Source organism: Vombatus ursinus, unplaced genomic scaffold (genome assembly GCF_900497805.2).
Source record: "Vombatus ursinus unplaced genomic scaffold, bare-nosed wombat genome assembly UNPS02014335.1, whole genome shotgun sequence".
NCBI classification, from domain to species: domain Eukaryota; kingdom Metazoa; phylum Chordata; class Mammalia; order Diprotodontia; family Vombatidae; genus Vombatus; species Vombatus ursinus.
In genome coordinates this window covers 900,492-918,852 of record NW_020954113.1, presented here as the reverse complement: position 1 = coordinate 918,852, position 18,361 = coordinate 900,492, and the positions used below count along the sequence as shown (strand labels likewise).

Sequence of the window (18,361 nt, the reverse complement as noted above, 5' to 3'; positions counted from 1 at the left end):
CCCCTATTAGTATTTCTCTACCACCAGTCAGCAAAAAAACCCTCCAAAACAACTCAAAACAGACTTCAAAAACAAGAAAATAATATACCTGCCCCTATATGTAGATCTACATTTAATTAATACTTGGACTGCATACAATTAACAAAATTATCCCAGTTTTAGCCTGAATAAGAAAAGACTCACAGAGTTAGCAATGGTGAATCTTTTGTATATTCTTCCAGTTGTAGTTCTCATTTCTTTCTCTGCCCTTTCACTAAAAATTTCTGGAAAATTATCTCTAAACATGTTCTGTTTCCTAGACCTGATAACAACCTGTGACTTGCAACATTCCCCCTCTCTTTCCCCAGATTACATGAGATCAGCAGTGATCTGCTCCAAAAGATATTCTACCACTCATTCCTCCACAGATGTTGGTGTAGACTACAAGTTAACACTACCACTTTTACTCTGACTTGGGGCTATGGTCTTTAAGTAGGTTTTCAAGTTTCTGCTTTGTTTTTCAAATACTCCACAGTAAAGGGTATCTTTTTTTTTTAGGCCAGGGAATTCACATTTTAATTTTTTTCCTTAATAGTATTTTATTTTTTTTTATCAATTACATGTAAAGATAGTTTTCAACATTCATTTTTGTAAAATTTTGAGTTCCAAATTTTTCTCCCTCTCCAAGACAGCTAGCAATCTGATATAGGTTATGCATGCACAATCAAAACAATGCCTTTTGATTTTCTAAATCCACAAGTCTCAGAATTGACCAAACTACTAAATTGTGAACAAAAAATTATCTGTTCTTATGGATTTAGTTATTTTTTCTGAGAAATTTCTTCAGTTCATTGATATACTTGTATGTAACATTATTTTGAGTTAAATTGACTCTCATTGACTCTCAGAACTGTGTGTCTGACAGTAATGTAGTTGCATATTCATCTTTTCTAGTCTCATTGTTCTAAAAATACTACTTTCTAATTACTTGTGCACTCTCGTTCTTTCCCTGACCTGCCCAACAAGAAGAAACCTCAGAGTGATCTTTAACACCAAATTCTCCCTTTTTCTTTCCATTGTTTTGTTTTTTTCTGACATGTTGGCCTACTCATTGTCTTTTTATCTCCTAAAAAAGTTTGTCTTCAATCCTCAACATGATTACATAAATTGTGTTTACTATTAATATTTCTGCATCTCATCTTAAGTTACAAGCTACTACTGCTGTGGCATCTTTAGCTTCCCAGGCCTCACTTTGTCCTTAAAAGCCTCAGACTGCTTTATTTCCTTCATGATCATCATCATCATCATCATCATCATCTACTATTTCTTATTCCATTATATTCTGCTCATTTTGGGGCAACTTTACCCAGTCCATCTGCATTTGCTTCTTTTCCTTCTCCAAAGTTTCACCCACTTTCTTCTTTCATGAAGCCCCATAGGATTAAGATTATAAGGAAGGAAGAGATATAAACATAGATGATGAGTTCACTAGCATCCCATCTTGCTGGGTCTGGGTCTTCTGTTCTTATACTCCTTCAAAAACATATTTTTACATCTTTGTTACTGTTAAATGTTTAATTTTATGTTATTCTATTTTCTTGCATATCCTTATGGTATTTGTGTTAGTGTTGTCTTAAATTGTAAATCCTGACTGTTCAAACACCACACAGTGCCAGGGTACAGCCTCAAATGTTTTTTTAATGATGATTTTGAACATAGTTTTCACTTGTATTCATAAATTCTAATATCTTAAGTGTATTATAAGAAAGCAGGGTTTCTTGCATCCATTTGACTATTGAATTTTGACTTACATGTTTTAATATTTGTACTTTAATATTTAATTATTAAGAGGGAAATGACTTCTGGAAAACCTTTTCCATTCAGAAAGACATTTGTTGTCGTCTACGAGATCACGTGAAACAAGTAGAAAGATCACAGGAAGAAAACAAGATAGAAAAAACAGAAATAATAAACAGATTAACAAAGAATCTGGAGGAGAGTCAAAAACAGTGTGCTGCCTTGCTAGAAACAGGTAAGCCACCTTGTTCTGCTTCAGACAAAATAAAAGTGTAGATAGTAGATATAGTTCCACATTTGAAACAAATTTAATGTATATCTACCAAGTGATTATTTTATTTTAAAGGATTTCATAATTTTAAGATTTTACTAGAGTTTCCTTGGTCTATAATTTTATAAAATTTCTTACTTAAATATGATCTTTCAGAAAGACATGGATTATGTAAAGATGATTTATAGATGAATACATTCATAGATTGTTAGAACCTAAAGAGACCTTAGAGATCATCTAATTCAGCCTCCTGGTTTTATAATTTCAAAAACAGGTCCAGAGAGATTTAGTGAAGAAGTGACTTGTCTAAGTTAGACCGTGGCAGAGCTGGAACCCATTTTGCCTGACTACTTTTCTAGTGCCCAAAATTCTGTCATACCATAACATATTTATGTATCATCAATAGGATGGGGGTGGGAGAATGAATAGACGAGGATCTAGTAAAAGGAGAGGGAGAACAAGCAAGAATTACATTTAGTGGTGTGGGCTATGGGTTCTGTTGTGTTTAAAAAAACATTTTTTTCCCTTAACCTTTTTGTTTAAATTATAGGAATATTGAATATGTTGTTGTTATTGTTGTTGTTGTTTTAAGCATGTTATTATTCTTTTATCTACCGCTCTCCCTCTCTTAGAACTATTAATAGATGCTACTCTAGCTTGGCTCATTGGACATGTGGCCTCTTCCATATAATTGGTTTTTCCCAGTAATATACAAAGAGGCAACAAAGCCTAGAACAGTTTAATTCTTCATGTCCAAAGTTAAGTTCTCAAAACCTTGAAAGGGCCTTAGCAATCATATCCTTCATTTTACAGATGAGGAAATGATCTGCTCCAAACAACAGGCTTAGAGGTGAAGTGATTTACCCAGTGTTACATAGTAGTGGCAGAAGTGAGAATAGAACCTCCCTCGTGATTTCTAGTTTAAGGTCCTTTCAAGTTCATTATGATATTTTCCTAAGTCAGGCCTGACTCAAGCCAGTCCTGTGGTAGTTTAGGCTTCATACTGGAAAAAAAAATGACATACTTGTCATTGAACAATTAACAGAAGAAGGCTGTTCAACAAGGGGACAACACTTGGTTTAAGTAAACAAAGACCACTCTCATTTCTGTACAAAGTTGCAGAAGCCTCCCTAGTCTGTAAAAATACAAGCAGTCAGCAGAGCTGTATGTGATGAATCAGGCTACTATGGGATATCTGCCAAGTTAGAAGGGCCTCAATTCCATATGGGCAGGTTTTTTTTTATATCTTTAGGTGATCATGAAATCTTGTCAATGGCCCAAACCTTAGTCTCCTAAGCCAATCAAATCTTGAGGATACCCTGCATGGGGCAAGGTCTTAGGAAAAGCTAATGCAACTCCTTTGGCAGAGCACTTTCGTTGAAAATACTATATGTTCTTATCCAGCTATCTTCTCGGATTCTGTTGTATTCATTATAGTACATGGATAAAAATCTGGTGGTCATGTACTGAATTGAAGTTCATTTGTAGGTAGTTCATAGGTGACTTGTGTCTTACATTTAGGGGGTTTTAAGTGTCCTTTAATGTTTTTATTCCTATAGGAACAGTACAAGAGATGAATCAATTAAGGCTCCAGCTTCAGCAAGCCCAGAGTGCACATACTCTGAGTGACAATATGAACAGGGCTTTACAAGTGAGTGTTGTCACTTGGGAAAAGTAGGTAAATAACCCAATAGTTAAGGGTTCTCCTAGTAGAATATGGGCTTGTGAGAGCCCCAGGAAAGTGGGAAACTGGTGGGGAGCTCTGATGTCAGAATTATTTAGGTGTATAATTTGGCTAGGAGGCCATATAGCCCTTGTTCTGAACAGGGTGTGTGTGTGTTGGAGTTGGGAGGAGGTGGAGGAAAAGTGTTATAAGCTTTTGATATTTGGGTTTTCTCAGCAGTAATGGGATGAATGGGTTCAGTTTAGCCATTTATTAAACTCCTAATATGTGCAAGGCACTACAGATACAAAAACAAAAAGAGAGCCAGTCCCCTTTCACAAGGAATTTACATTCATCTTATAGTCAGCATTGGCCTTAGGGTCCTAGGACAACTCTGGACCCAGTAGGCTTGTTTTCCCTTATGTCTTCAGCCTTGCTGAGAAATTCGCTCCAATTTTCCGCATACCACATGTGCTATCACTTGCCCTCTCAGTGACCTCTGACCTCCATATACCTAACTGCCTACATAATTGGGATCCATCCACTGGACTATATTATAGTTAACATCATCCTCTGTAGGTTGTACTATAAAACCTCCATCAGGTGGGGAACTATATAGAAGTCTTTTTAGAGATTTCTTTGTCTTCAGAACTTTTCTGTGTGGAAGATTCCTTTACCTTAAGTATGTTATATGAGTTATCAACTCAATATAATCCTTTCAGACAAGACTAGATTTACGCCTAGATAGTATATGGAAAAATTATCCCTCTTTGGTTTTTGGTTTGCTATTCTCCCCAAACATAGTGTGATGGATGATTCATGTAGTTCAAGTGCATCTGGTTGGCTGGCTTTAATGCTTTCTGTCCAGGGAAGCTGCCCTTTGTGATCACATTGGTTGTAGCTGCCAGTAGATGTTGTCATTGTTGCTAACAGTAGCAGTCTTTGCTAGTTTGAAGTCAGATTGGTTGTAGCCGAATCACCTCCTCAGGCCTGTTTTTCTATGGGCAGTTTTACCAGAAGTACAGGGCTACTACTAGCAGCAAAGACGAGAGTCACTGGAGAAACCTTTATACCAGCTTTTAAGGCCTTGGTCCATGAGGGGAGACTATATAGTAATTTCACACAAAGAATGTGAATAATATACTTCCCTTTTTACTCAGTCACACTGATTCATTTAGGGTATTAGCAAGAATTAGATGTATATGCGTTAGTTATTTGTATCTTATATGCACAAAAACAATAATATTCTCTAATTTTTGTATTCTAGGAAGAATTAGCAGAATTGAAAGAGGAAATTTCTCTCTATGATTCTGCTGCAAAACTGGGAGTATTTCCAAATGACCCAGATGAAGAATTGAATGTAGACCCTGCTGAATCATATGTGGATTTGGGTATTAAAAAAGTCAACTGGAAAAAATCAAAAATTCACAGGTATTGAGAGAATACTTTTCTGGTCTTAAAAAAAAAACTTTTAGATTTTAGTTTTTTCAAAAACTAAAAGGTGAAACTTTTTTTACATGTGGTAATTAATTGATGAATTAGGTATTTAGGTATGTGGGTTCTACACAGAACCATGTTCTATTATTTTTTTCACTGAAAATTATATAAAGGTCTAAAATTTGTTAACAAACTATTTGTATTATCCTGTTTATATTTTTAACACCAGATACATCCTGTTCTTTTGGCAAATTGCTGTTATTTGATAAAAGTTTAAAGGTTAGACAATTAATGTTTTCAACATATCAGAAGTAAATGCAAAAACTGCTTTTCTATATTATTTTAAACAACAAATATAAGGTAGTATTATCATTACAACTTCTTTTCAGAATGTGAGTTGAAAGTACTATTCAATGTCAGGGGAAAAAAAACAAAAAACACTTTTTCTTAGGAAGCTTCTATGACCAGATGTTTGGTATCTGTTAGTAATAAGATTATATTGGGGCAGCGAGGTGGCGCAGTGTATAGAGCACTGACCCTGGAGTCAGGGGGACTTGAGTTCAAATGTGACCTCAGACACATGATACTCACTAGCTGTATGACCCTGGGCAAATCACTTAACCCCAATTGCCTTGCCAAAAAAAAAAAGATCATATCACTTATTTGAGCACTTATGTTATTGGGGAGAGGGGCATGAAATTAGAAGCATTTTAAGGTCTTTATGCTTTATTTTTTTTCCATAATACATAGGCCTAAGTATATATCAGATACTCAATAGCCGTTTTTTGAACAATGGAGAATGCAAAATTTTAAGTTGTTAGCATACATTCTGTAGTTTTAGAATTATATTCTCCACATTCTGTGGTTTTTTTAAAATTGTAAAATTGGTTTAAAATTGTATTCTCCATCATTGTTCAGGTTTTTTGCTGTCCATGTTTGGCATTGTACACCTACACAGATTATGCCAAGTATGGAAAGACTTCACCTTCTATAGTGAATTTTCAAAAATAATTCTTTTATAGACTTATGGTTTTTTTAGACTCAAATACCAGAACCCAAATACAGAAGAGAGAAAAGAAAAAAATATAAACCTAAACATTGAAACTTAATACAAAGTAAGAAAAGAAAAAAAAGGCATGTCATGTGCATAGCAGAACATAAGAGAGGATTCAAAATATGTAGTGATAAATTTTTATTTCAAGAAAGCCTGTATGATAAATACTACACATTGTGTTGAGAGCTATCCATCTTTTCTTTGCTTCCTTGCAAGTTTTCTTTTGTTCTCTGCTGTGTACTTCTTACTTTGTTCTTTTCCCCCCCTTCTTCCCCCTCCCCCCAGAAGGCTGCCATTAAGTGTGAATATGTTTGCTTATACATATATACATACATACGTACATATAATTTTCATAACAAATTCTACTCCTGATCTTTGTTTTTATGTTTGTGTGTGTCTCTTATTTCCTATCCCTCCTGACTCCTCTACTTTATTTCTACTGTTACCTTGCCCTCCTATTACTTAGCCTACTCCCCCCCACCCCCAAAGATCCTCCCCTATCCTCCTGTTCCCATAAATATAAATCTGTAACCCTCTATAATCTATTCCCTCACCCTCCCCTCTGTAGAGCCCTCCCTTATCCTCTCCCCTCTCCCTATCCCCTTACCATTTTATTTCTTCTGAATTTAGAAGACTTTTATACTCTTCTAGACATATATTGTTCCCTTTTAAACCCATTCCTGATGAAAGCAGGTTACCAGAACTATCAGCACCACTCCTCCATCTAATTCCTCTGTGTCCATTCTTCTTTTTGCATCTCATTTGTATAAAATAATTACTCTTTTTATCTGTTCCTAAATGGTTTTACTTTTTAAAGTCATATCATACTCAGGTCTACCCCAGTCTTTCTTATGGACTACCAAATTACTAATAACGATCTTAGACATACGTTTTACGTTTTACACATATAAAAGGTAAAAGGTAAACGGTCTGTCAAATCTTCTGTTAAGTCCAGTTTGTTTGTTTTTTAAACAAAGTCCTGAAAATCTGGCAGTTGATAAAATGTCAATTTCCTTTGTCTTTCTTTCTTTCTTTTTTTATTTTTTGTGAGGCAATTGGGGTTAAATGACTTGCTTAGGGTCACATAGCTAGTAAGTATCATGTGTCTGAGACTAGATTTGAACTCAGGTCCTCCTGACTCCAGGGCCCGTGCTCTATCCACTGTGCCACCTAACTGCCTCTATCCATTTTTTTTCATTCAAGATTATGTTTAACTTTACTGGGTATGATGTTTTTGGCTGGAACCCCAGTTCTTTTGCTCTATGATATATAGTGTTCCAAGACCTGTGGTCCTTTAATATCTCTGCTTCTAGGTCTTGTGTGATTCTAATTTGTGGCACTGTCATATTTAAATTGTTTTTTTTTGTTGCTCTTAACATTTCCCTCCTTCTAATGCTATAGGACAATTTTCTTTAATTATTTCTTGTATTATTGTATCAAGATTCTTGTTTTGATCATAGCTTTCAGGTAGTCCGATTATTCTTATGTTTTCTTGATCTGTTCTCCAGAACAGTTGTTTTTCATATAAGATGTTTCACTTTGTCTTCTATTTTTTCATTCTTTATCTTTTAGTTATTGCTGATTTTCAAGGTGTCATTTTCTTCCTTAAGATTCCAGATTTCCTTTTCTAATTGGTTGACTTTCTTTTCATAATCTTGTTTTTCTTGGATTGTTTGTTTTTTGTTTTTTTTTATTTTTCCTCAATCTCATTTGATTTTTAAAGTCTTTTTTTAAGTTCTTCTATAAATTCTTTTTGGGCAGGTGACCATTTGACATTACTCTTTGGGCTGCAAGAGGGTTTCTTTGCTTCAATATCCTCCTCTGAAAATGAACCCTGGTCCTCTCTATTCCATTTTGCCCTTGCTGCTCTCTGCAGCCACAGCTGGGTCTGGTGTTCCTTGTCAGCCGACCTTCCCTGGCTCAGAGGCTCAGAGGCCCAACTCCCCTCCCCAAAGAGGGGAGTGGGAAGTGGGGGTGTGTGGCTCTGGCCAAGGCATCCTCTCAAACCACCTAACACCAGGGCTTGCTGCTTGTGTTAATTCGTACCTAACCTTACTCTTCATGGGGACCAAATCTGCCCTGGGATTTTTCTTCTGATCTTCTCAGATTGTCCCAGGAAGACCCCTGTTGTGCCTCTATTCTTATTTACCCCCCCCCCATTTTGTTCACCCTGAGGTGCTATTTTATCTCTTTTTGTGGGGGAAAATCTTGAGAGCTTGGAATTTTCTGACCTATTACGCCATCTTCTCAGAATCCTCTCTAGATTTGTTTTAAGAACTCTGAAAGCTAGAAAATACAAATGACAGTCTGGAACAGGTAGTCCCTATTTACAGTCCCTAAGGACATCAATAAAGTATATAGTACAGTATAGTAATTGCTACTACTCATAATGACCTGAGTTATCAAATTAAGTTTCAGTAGATCAGTATACTCTATTTAAAAAACTGATGGAATGTCACACATTGGATTTCATCTAAAATGAATAAAATTTTTTGTTTATATCGTTGTGCTTAAAGCACTTCATTCACCCCTATAATAAAAATTCCCCTGTGTGGTATACTGCTTTCCCTAGACGTGTCAGATAAGTAAATGCATTACTATTTATAAAACCCAAGTAAATGTTCCTGTGTGACCCTGGGCAAATCACTTAACTTCTCAGTCTTCTAGGCAATTCTCTTAAGAATCTAAGTTGTAGAGAAGGTGTAGACTTGCATGGGTAGATGTAATTTTTTCCAACCAGAATTTCCTTATATCAATGAAATCTCATTTGGGTCCAGTCCCTATACCTTAGTATATATTCAATTTAAAATGATAAAGTACTGAATTTGTAGTCAGAGGATCTAGGTTAAAATTCTTTTTCTGCCACTAATTTGTATGACTTTGGGCAAGTCTGAGAAACTGAGAGTAGTCAAGTTTGATTAGAGTATGTGAGGAGGAGTGACCTGAAATTAGGCTAGAAAGGTAAGTTGGAACCAGACTGTGGAGTTTTAGCCTTAAAAGTCAAGCTGAGAAGTTTGCATTTTATCTTATAAGAGAAAGGAACCTCTGAAGATTTTTGAGCAAAGCAATATCTTGGTTAGATCTGTTTCTTAGGAAGATCATTTTGGCAGATGGGGGTTTAGGGGGGTGAATTTGGACAGAGGAAGGACTACATGTTGGGAAGGCAGTTGAGAGGTAGACCAGGTAGTCTACAGAAGAGGTAATGAAGACTTGATCTAGGATTTTGTTGGTGAAAGTAGAGAAAGGATAGTTACCAAAAATGTTAATGAATTAGAATCAACAAGGTTTATTAGTAATTGATAATTGTGCATGAGGGGAGAGAAAAGAGTTAAGGATGTCTCTAAGATTGCAAACCTGGGTGACTGGAAAGACAGTAGTATCCTCAACAGAAATAGGGAAATTTGGAGGAGAGAAGGATTGAAGAAGATTACTAAAGGACAGGATGTAGAGGAAAGAATAGAGTTCAGGGTCAATACCTTGAAGGACACCTCATTCTTAGTGAGTAGAGGATGAATGGTTTGAGCAAAAGAAACTGAGTAGTCAAGCAGGAGGAAATCCAAAAGAGAGCACTATCAGAGGCCCACGAAGAATCATAGGAGCATAGACTTAGAGGAGGAAAGGAACCTTTGATGTCATCTAGCCCAACTCCCTCATGTTACAGAAATCTGAGGCCCGGAGATATAAAGTGATTTTCCAAGGTGACACACCTGGCAGAGCCAAGACCCAAAACCAATTTCTTTGACTCCAAATCAGCACATTTTCCACTGCAACTAGGAGGTGATCAACAACCTGAGAAGCTGCAAAAAGATGAAAGAAGACTTAAGAAAGTCAGTAATTAGATTTAGCAGTTGGGATCATTAGTGACCTTTGAGAGAAATTTCATTGGAGTCCTAGGACTTGAAAGCCAAATAGGTGTCTCTGGATGTTCAACAATGAAAGAGAAAGTAGGACCACATTTTTCTCTGCCCTGGAGCAGAGGAGAATATTTGTGAAGGTGTTAGAGGAATGGGGGAACAGCCAGTACAAAGGTACAGAGGTAAGAGATAGAGTGTTATGTGAGGAACAGCCAGAAGGCCAGTGTTGCTGGTCAGTTATGTGGAGTGGGAATGAAAGTGTAAGACTAGAAAGATAGGAAGGGGCTAGGTTGTGAAAGACACCATTAGAATTTTATAAACAATTAATTTATTTGTTTTGCAAATTAATTGTGAAATCTTTTAAAGTGTTTTCCCCTTCCACTCCTTTTGATTTTTCCTTTAATAAATTTTATACTTGTGAACAAGTCCCCTAGTTATTCTTTAGCTCATTTCAGTGAATAGTCAAACTTTAGACATCAACATTCATCTTGGTGATATCTCAGACGGAAAAGTTTAAGACTATACCAGATATTTATCTTATACTGAGTATGGGTAGTCATTGAATCCAAATACTAGTTTAAAAATGATAAGGAATTAAATGAATTGTATGAATAAGAAAAAATGTTTCATCTTCCAAGACCCCTCTGCACAGCAGGATTTCAGCAAGTGGTCTTATAACCTTACTCATGGATACCAGCTGAAAGTGTTTGTCAAGCAAAACAAATTCCTTATTTGGTCTGGTCCAAAAATATGGTTTTTTTCTGTATCTTGCAAGGTCTATTACGTTTTTTATCAAGAAATGGATAGCATTCTTCATCATCAATCCTCTGGATTCATGGTTGGTCATTACATTGATCTCTGAATTTCTTTAGTCTTTCAGAGTTGTTTATCTTTATAATGTTGTTATAAATAAATGCTTGTTAAGTGAAATATTTTTAAAACTTTATAAATGAAAAAAAAGTATTTGTCGTCCGGACAACTGGAGGGAGGGGAGAATGATGTTCCTAAAATTGGTAATAATTGTGATATGTAGTATCAGTAGTCTTCCTACAGTTTTGAGAATTTTTATTCTTTGTTGACTTGAACTGCTTTTATATCAGTAATCTTAATATAAGTGGCAGAAAGTCTTCACTACCATCACCTCCCTTAAGCTACCACCTGGCAAATTTTAAGAGTTTAGCTACAATCTCCTTTTTTACATTAATGGAATTTGAGTAACTAAATCTGCATGCAGTTTGCAGACAGCTTCCTCCCTCTTTTATTATAGTTGGCTGCTAAGCTCAAATAATAAACATTTAACAAGTGAAATGCCTTTTCCCTTTGGTCCTCTCAGCATGCTTCATAAATGACTGGAGTTTATTTGGATTCAGGGGACCTTCTTTCACATGGTGGTTCAGTTTAAGCTTTATGAAGGGCTTGGTCACCATGTCTGGCTTTCCCCTTTTTAGGAAAGAGGAGAAAATTACTTTAGCAAGCATTCTCTCTGATCTTAACTTGGCTTACTTTAAGAGCCTGCAGGATGTGCTATTTCAGTGGTCAATATTAGTTTTTTAAAAATTATGTACATGTACAGAATTTGTTAATTGAACAGAATGGTAATTCAAGTTAAAAACAATGATTTTTCCAAAATTTCTGGGTAGGGGGACCTTAGAAGCCAATCAGTCTCACCTCTTAAACACTCCCCACAAATGGTTACTAAAACCTTCACTTGAAGACATTCTCTGGTAACAGTAATCTTTTCACTCTTTTGGCAGCCTATTCTTTCAGTTAGATTTAATTATTAAGAATTAATACTAGTGCAGCACCGTGTACACAGTAGGTGCTTAATAAATGTACATTGGATTGAATCAAGAAATTTTGCATTATATATCCAGCCTAAATTTACCTCTTGGAAATTTTCACCCATTTCTGAACACTTGAAGACAACTCTCATCTTCCGCCTCTGAGTCTTCTCTTATGTAGATTAAACATATGTAGTTTCTTCAAACCAGTCTTCAAATAGCATGATTTTTAATTTCTTCATCTTAAATGTTCCTCTTCTGGATAGGCTCTAGCTTATTAATGGTTTTCTAAAATGTAGCACCTTGAACTGCACACAGTAGTATTTCATAGGTGATCTGACCAGGGCAGAGTACAGAGTATTGCTCTAACTTAGAGCATTTCACAGTAATTCCTTTATAAGTATGTCTGTCATTTAGACAGGTGATAAGAACATATAGAATAGAATACTTATTATCAATAAAGAATTACTTTTTAAAACAAACTTTTGTAAATTAATGTGACTTTTTTTTAACATTGCATTTTTAATATATTTAGCCATTTGGAATTATCTGGAACTTGAGTAGAGTTAAAGTCTTTTATTTCAGGCTCCACTAATTTTAAAATTTGTGATTATTCAGGTAGTGGAGTGACTGGTTTACCTTTGTGTTATATATGAAGAAAGGATTTGCTAAACAATAATTGCAAAATTCTCTGCTTCAAAGTTTACAAATCAATCATGGAAGTAAGATATATTTACAAGTGTTATGTATTTTGTTCAATAGAAACTCATTTAGTAGGAATAGGTAAAAACTAGCCTATTTTTAGCTATTCTATGTACTTATGGCATATTAAAACTAGAAGGTGACTTAGAGACCAACTAATTAAATTTATTTATTTTACACATAGGAAAGAGTACAGTGTGGCTAAAATGACTTTTAATGTAAGGTCAGTTGGTTGAAATCAGTGAGATTTTACTTCATCTCTTAAGTTTTTCTCCAAAAGCTTGCCTCCATGATATTATGGTTAAACCAACTATCCTGAAGTAGCAATATTTGTTTTGATGAAATTTTGGAAATAATTGCACTACAATTTCAGAATTAGTTGGGTAATAATAACCAATTTGGTATATATTCTTCCTCCAAATTAGCCTTCCATCCCTTTTCTCCTTCTTTTATTTTATTGCTTTCCTTTTGCTCCTTCCTCCCTTTCCCAACCTGGAAAGCCATGTATAGATATTCTTTTTTGTAGACATCTGTCATAAGACCTCCTAAGGAGAAGTACTTGAAGTTCTCATGTTCCTGGAATCTTACAGTCCTAAAAGAAGACCTGTAACAGGGAGCAAGCAGGGCCAGTAAGGGGATGCATTGTGAGCTATGATGCAAACCAACTTCTAGGATACTGAAATGTTAAATATTAGCCAAAACTGAGGAAAACCAATGTTCCAAGCTATAGAAGTAAAAGATAAGGGAAACCCAGACTCAGGGCAAAACCAATAACCTGTGTTAGCAACAAAAATGATTAAAGCAAGTTGCCTTCATTCCTGAATACACAGTCAGAGAACTAGGGTTCTCAGCCAAACTGTGTAGGAAAGATCACTGTCTCTTCTGCTAAGCAATCAAGTCAGAGACACCATTATACTTAAGTTGTCATAAGACCACTTGCAAGTGTATTGATACTGAGGTTTTCATATGTTCCTATATAGTTTTTCATTTATATTACTGTTTCTCAATTTCTCAGACCATCACACTCCCCTTCCCCCTTCCCCCTCCCCCCTTGGGGTTCCGTTGGACTTGAATTCCATTGAATTGTATAAGTTATTAAAGTAGTTGAATAAGATGAATAGTGTTTGCTTTTCTTCCCTTTATGTGTACATCTTTAAGAATTAGAAGATTTGTGTAATTTCTTAAAATTCACTCAAAAAAAGCAAGATATTTAATGTTTAATATGAATTACCTACTGACAGTGAAGACAATGGGGTTATTAGTTCATTTGTAAGTGTTTGGCAGAGCTAGAGGAGAAGCTATTTTTTGACTTGGAAGGAACCTATCTTGGAGTGGGCTGATTTCTGAGAACATTCATCATGCATGTGTCCATGTACAATAAAATTAAGCTGTTGTTAAAATGTTAATCTAGGGATATAATAAATCATAACACATGGTTAAGGCAGGAGTTGGTAGCTCTTCCTTTTTTAGATGGACTTAAAGAACAGCCATCACTTACTCTACCTAATGGGTTAAAAATGATTTTTCCAATAGTACTATGCAGAAACCAGACCCAAAAGAAGAGCCTTCCAAAGATGAAATCATCTTGAGGTTGAAATCTGAATTGCAACGTTTGCTGACCAGCAACACAGTAAAGCGCCGCTTGGTTTCTCAGTTACAAAATGATCTCAAAGATTGTCATAGAAAAGTAGAAGATCTCAGTCAACTGAAAAAATCTCAAGAAAAAAGTGAACTTGAGGTTTGTAGTAAAAAGTATTTATTTTATGCTTAATTTTAAAAATAAGCTTTTGCTCATTTTGCATATAAAATCCACATTCTAAATAACTTAGCCCTTTTGTGTAACATTTAGAAAAATAAGCACAGATTGATATATGTCACAAAGCATTTTTCCCTTAAGTTGGTATCATTAATTCTATTGACAATGTAAAGGGATGATAATATTATGATACAAAGGAATGTCTTCTGTTTATCTTTGGCCAGCCTCACAATTCCATATAAGTAAAATACCATCACAAATTACAAATAAGTAGTTTTACCTGGAACCATTTTGTATAACAGCTATTTTTATGTCCTAGAAGATGTTTCATAGAACCAGCTACCTTGACGATCTTCTGATACATTCTTCACAAGGAAAAATTCAAAAGTGAATTGTCTCTAAACGCCACCACCATGCCCTGCCTTGCCCTGCCCCTGTCCCCCCCACATTCATGTTCCTCTCAGTGAAGAAAGTTACCAGATTTATATAGTGTTTTTGCCTTGGAGGGAAAGAGGAGACTAAGCTGAGATGTAATTGAACTCTTTATAGTTCATTTGATTTTATATCAAGTAACTTATTACGGGTAATAACTATTACTTTTACATATAGTTTTAAGTTTAAACAGCACTGTTACATACACTTTTACTTGATCCATAGCCCTATGAGGAGGGTAGGTAACACAAGGATTATCATCTCCGTTTTGTTTTTGTTTTTTGTCTTCTTAATATTGAGGCCTGATTTCATTTTACATCAGTCACTTCCTCCCTTGCAATACTCAGCCTGCCAGGAGGGGTGCCTCGGGGGAGTGGGCTGGTATAAGACCTGTCCCTCTCCCCAACTCCACCCCCCCCCACTCCTGAGCACCCTCCTGAGTGTGTGTGTGCATGCGTGCGCACGCGCACACACAGCGGAAAGCAGCGGGCAGCAGGAAGGCGCAAATAAAAAAAGCAATAAGCAAAAAAATCTAATATTGAGTCCATCTCTAACAATGTATTCAATTTTCCATCCTAGTTTTCCTTTATCTCTGCCATAGCAGAGTAAGGAAGCATTTTTTATTTATCTCTCCTCAGGAATCTTTACTGGTTTTTTCATTATTAAGAACTGTTTCTTTTTTTTTTTTTAATCAACAAGAACCAACAAAAATGTTAGCCAAAACTGATCAAGAGAAGAAAATCAAATGACCAGAATTTAAAATGAGTGAGATAAACTCACAACACTAAATTAAGAAGGATGATCAGAATTATGTTCCAGCAAAACTGAGAATCCAAAGGAAGTCAAAAATACCCAAACTAACAAAACAAAGAATAGAGACTTTACATAACTCAACCTTAAAGAAAGACATTGAAAAAAACTAAATGAATGGCCAAAGGGGAGATAGGAAGGGTCCTCTTTTTTGTATCTGCAGTGCTTAGCATAATACTAGGCACATAGTAGACACTTAATAAATGGTATTGACTGACTGAATCAGGAATAAATCAGATGAATCCTCTCCTGGCATAGTTTTTGTTTGTCTGTTTAAATGACTATGAACTTTTATATAGGGGTTTAGGAGGATTTAAAACAATCTACTTATGCAGTAGGGGCAGCTAGGTGGTACAGTAGATAGAGCCTTGGGCCTGAAATCAGAAGACCTGAACTTAAATTTGGCCTCAGACACTTAGTGGCTGTGTGACCCAGGGCAAGTCACTTAACCTTATTTGCCTCGGTTTCCTCATCTGTAAAAAATGAACTGGAGAGGTAAATAACAAACCACTCCAGAATCTTTACCAAGAAAACCCCAAATGGGATCTTGAAGAGTCAGACATGACTGAAATGACTGAAAAATAACAACATTTATGTTATAGCCAGGAGGTGTTTATGGGCTAAAAACTTCCTCCACTTTTCAACTTTTTTATATCTTCCCCCGACTTCCCTTTTTTGACTTATCCTGAAAGATGAATATAGGAACCACATTCAAGAGATGCCTCTTCTTCAGACCTCACAACTAAAATCCGTAAAGAAGCTTTAAAATATTAAGATGCCACAGTAGCTTTTTTTTTTTTAAAATAATGATCCCAACTTTGAGCACAATTCTAAGGTTATCCAGAATAATTATGAATGTTTCTATTTTGTAACAGTGAAAAAATACCAGTTAAAATTTTTCTGGAAAGTCCAAATTTTTTTTAAAAATAGAAATGACTGTCCGAATCAATCCTCAAAGCCTTTCCATTCTAAGACTTAGTGTTTCTTTAAGTCACCACGCATTCCTTATATATCCTTATTCCTTACATATTCCATTATGTTAGGTGCTGAAAGTACAAAGGTGAAAAATGGGTAGTCTTGCCTTCAAGGAGATTATTATTTAATTATGGAGAGAGAGAGATGTACAAATAAAACAAGGTAGAATGTGAGAGGGCAAAAAAAAAAGATCACTTTCAAACAAGAGAATCAGGAAGACTCCATGGAACCAATGACACCTGATATTAGAGCATAGTTTTGCTATTTTAAATTATTATGGAAATTTATGATTGTATCATTTATGATACATTGTTGGTCACAAAGGAGCACTTTGCAGGAAATTCCTATATTTATCTTTGCTTAGAAAGAGTAGATGAAATAGAACACCATTAATTCTGATATAACAGACCATGCTCCCTGTTTTAGAGAAAACTTAAGATTTTGTTCTAAAGAGATATTTGTTCATCAGTAATCAAAGTGCAGTTCTGAATATAGCACTGAATAACGTTTTGTGAAATGAATGATTATATTATGGAAGCGTCTTGGTGATTTCTCAGCCTGGCATTTAAAGTCTTCAGTTATCTGGCTCTTACCTTTCAAGTTTTATTTTACTTTCTTTCATACACTCTCCTTTTTAGCAAATTTGTGTATTTGCTGTTTTTTGTACCTGGTATTATATTTCCTACCTTTGTGCCTTTTTATATGTCTATAATGCATTCCTTCATTACTATCACCTCTTGGAATCACTTATCCTGAGCTGCACTGTGAGTCTAATACCTGAGGTTTTTCCTGATTCACTCCACTTTTTGTTCTCTCCCTCTTGAAATTTTTATTATTTTATATGTATTTAATATTTTCCTATCTATATACATGTTCTATCCCCCACCCTCACAGCCAAAGTAGAATACTTCTTAAGAGTAGGCACTGTTTTATTTTTGTCTTTATATATATTCTTAGCATTTAGCATACATAGTACCTTGTACGTGGTAGGTGATTAATATATGTTGAATTGAAATTTTTCTTGAATATGATATTAATGGCATCCTTGAAATCTTGTATTTCTCTGGTTTTATTTGTTGAGAAAGAAGTTCTCAGCACTGTCATAATAGGATTTAAAACTGTGAAGACATCTTAATGATCATTTTGTCTAGTTCCCTTTTCAGATGAGGAAACTGAGAGGCTCCAGATAGGTTAAATGACTTGCCCGTATTCTTTATGTAGTTGAGTTTCTCCTCTGTGGTGAAAGGCATATTTTGAAAGAGTCAAAACTCATTGTTGCCAGATCTGCAGTATTACATCCCATTGTTGAGCTTAAAAATTCAATAAGACTTTTGGGGGACAACCCTGTAGTATTATCCCATTTAGGTAAAGAAGCAGACTTATCCTGTAGGGGAGGATAAGTTACTTGCTCATTGTCATATAACTAGTAAGTGATGGGGCTTAAATTCTGACATAAGTCTTCCAACTCCCAAACCTGCTATTCTTTCAACTGTATCTTACTTTCTTTCATATACCATTCACCACATTGGCACTCATTCACCTATGCCCAACAGTGAGATAGATGTCTGGTCAGGGTATAATCAATAGAATAACATTTATCAAAGTTTCTTTCTGTACCATTATGATATTTCTACCACTCAGGATAGGTTTAGATTTGAACTGCTTCCCCATACCCTTCCGAAATATTAGAGTATTCTTGGCCTCTGGCTAGGATTCTAAGGAGCTACCACAAGGGGGAGCTCTTCATTACTAGCACACACTCCCTCTGAATGTCTTCAGAAAAAATGAGATACAAAATAATAAGGGATAATACACTGAAGAGAAGAAAATAAACTTTATTCTATCATAGT

At 35.5% G+C, this 18,361-nt stretch overlaps 1 protein-coding gene across 5 annotated transcripts in view; it reads left to right on the top strand.

Annotated features, from left to right (window-relative positions):
• The window catches only part of CEP152 (centrosomal protein 152), an 89,594-nt gene that overhangs the window by 30,809 nt on the left and 40,424 nt on the right, over positions 1 to 18,361 (top strand). For all 5 annotated transcript variants that reach the window (XM_027860930.1, XM_027860931.1, XM_027860928.1 and 2 more), the window contains 4 exons: positions 1,864 to 2,011; positions 3,607 to 3,698; positions 4,978 to 5,141; positions 14,072 to 14,276. In XM_027860930.1, coding sequence (XP_027716731.1) covers positions 1,864 to 2,011; positions 3,607 to 3,698; positions 4,978 to 5,141; positions 14,072 to 14,276 — 609 coding nt within the window. The remainder of the gene's footprint in view (positions 1 to 1,863; positions 2,012 to 3,606; positions 3,699 to 4,977; positions 5,142 to 14,071; positions 14,277 to 18,361) is intronic.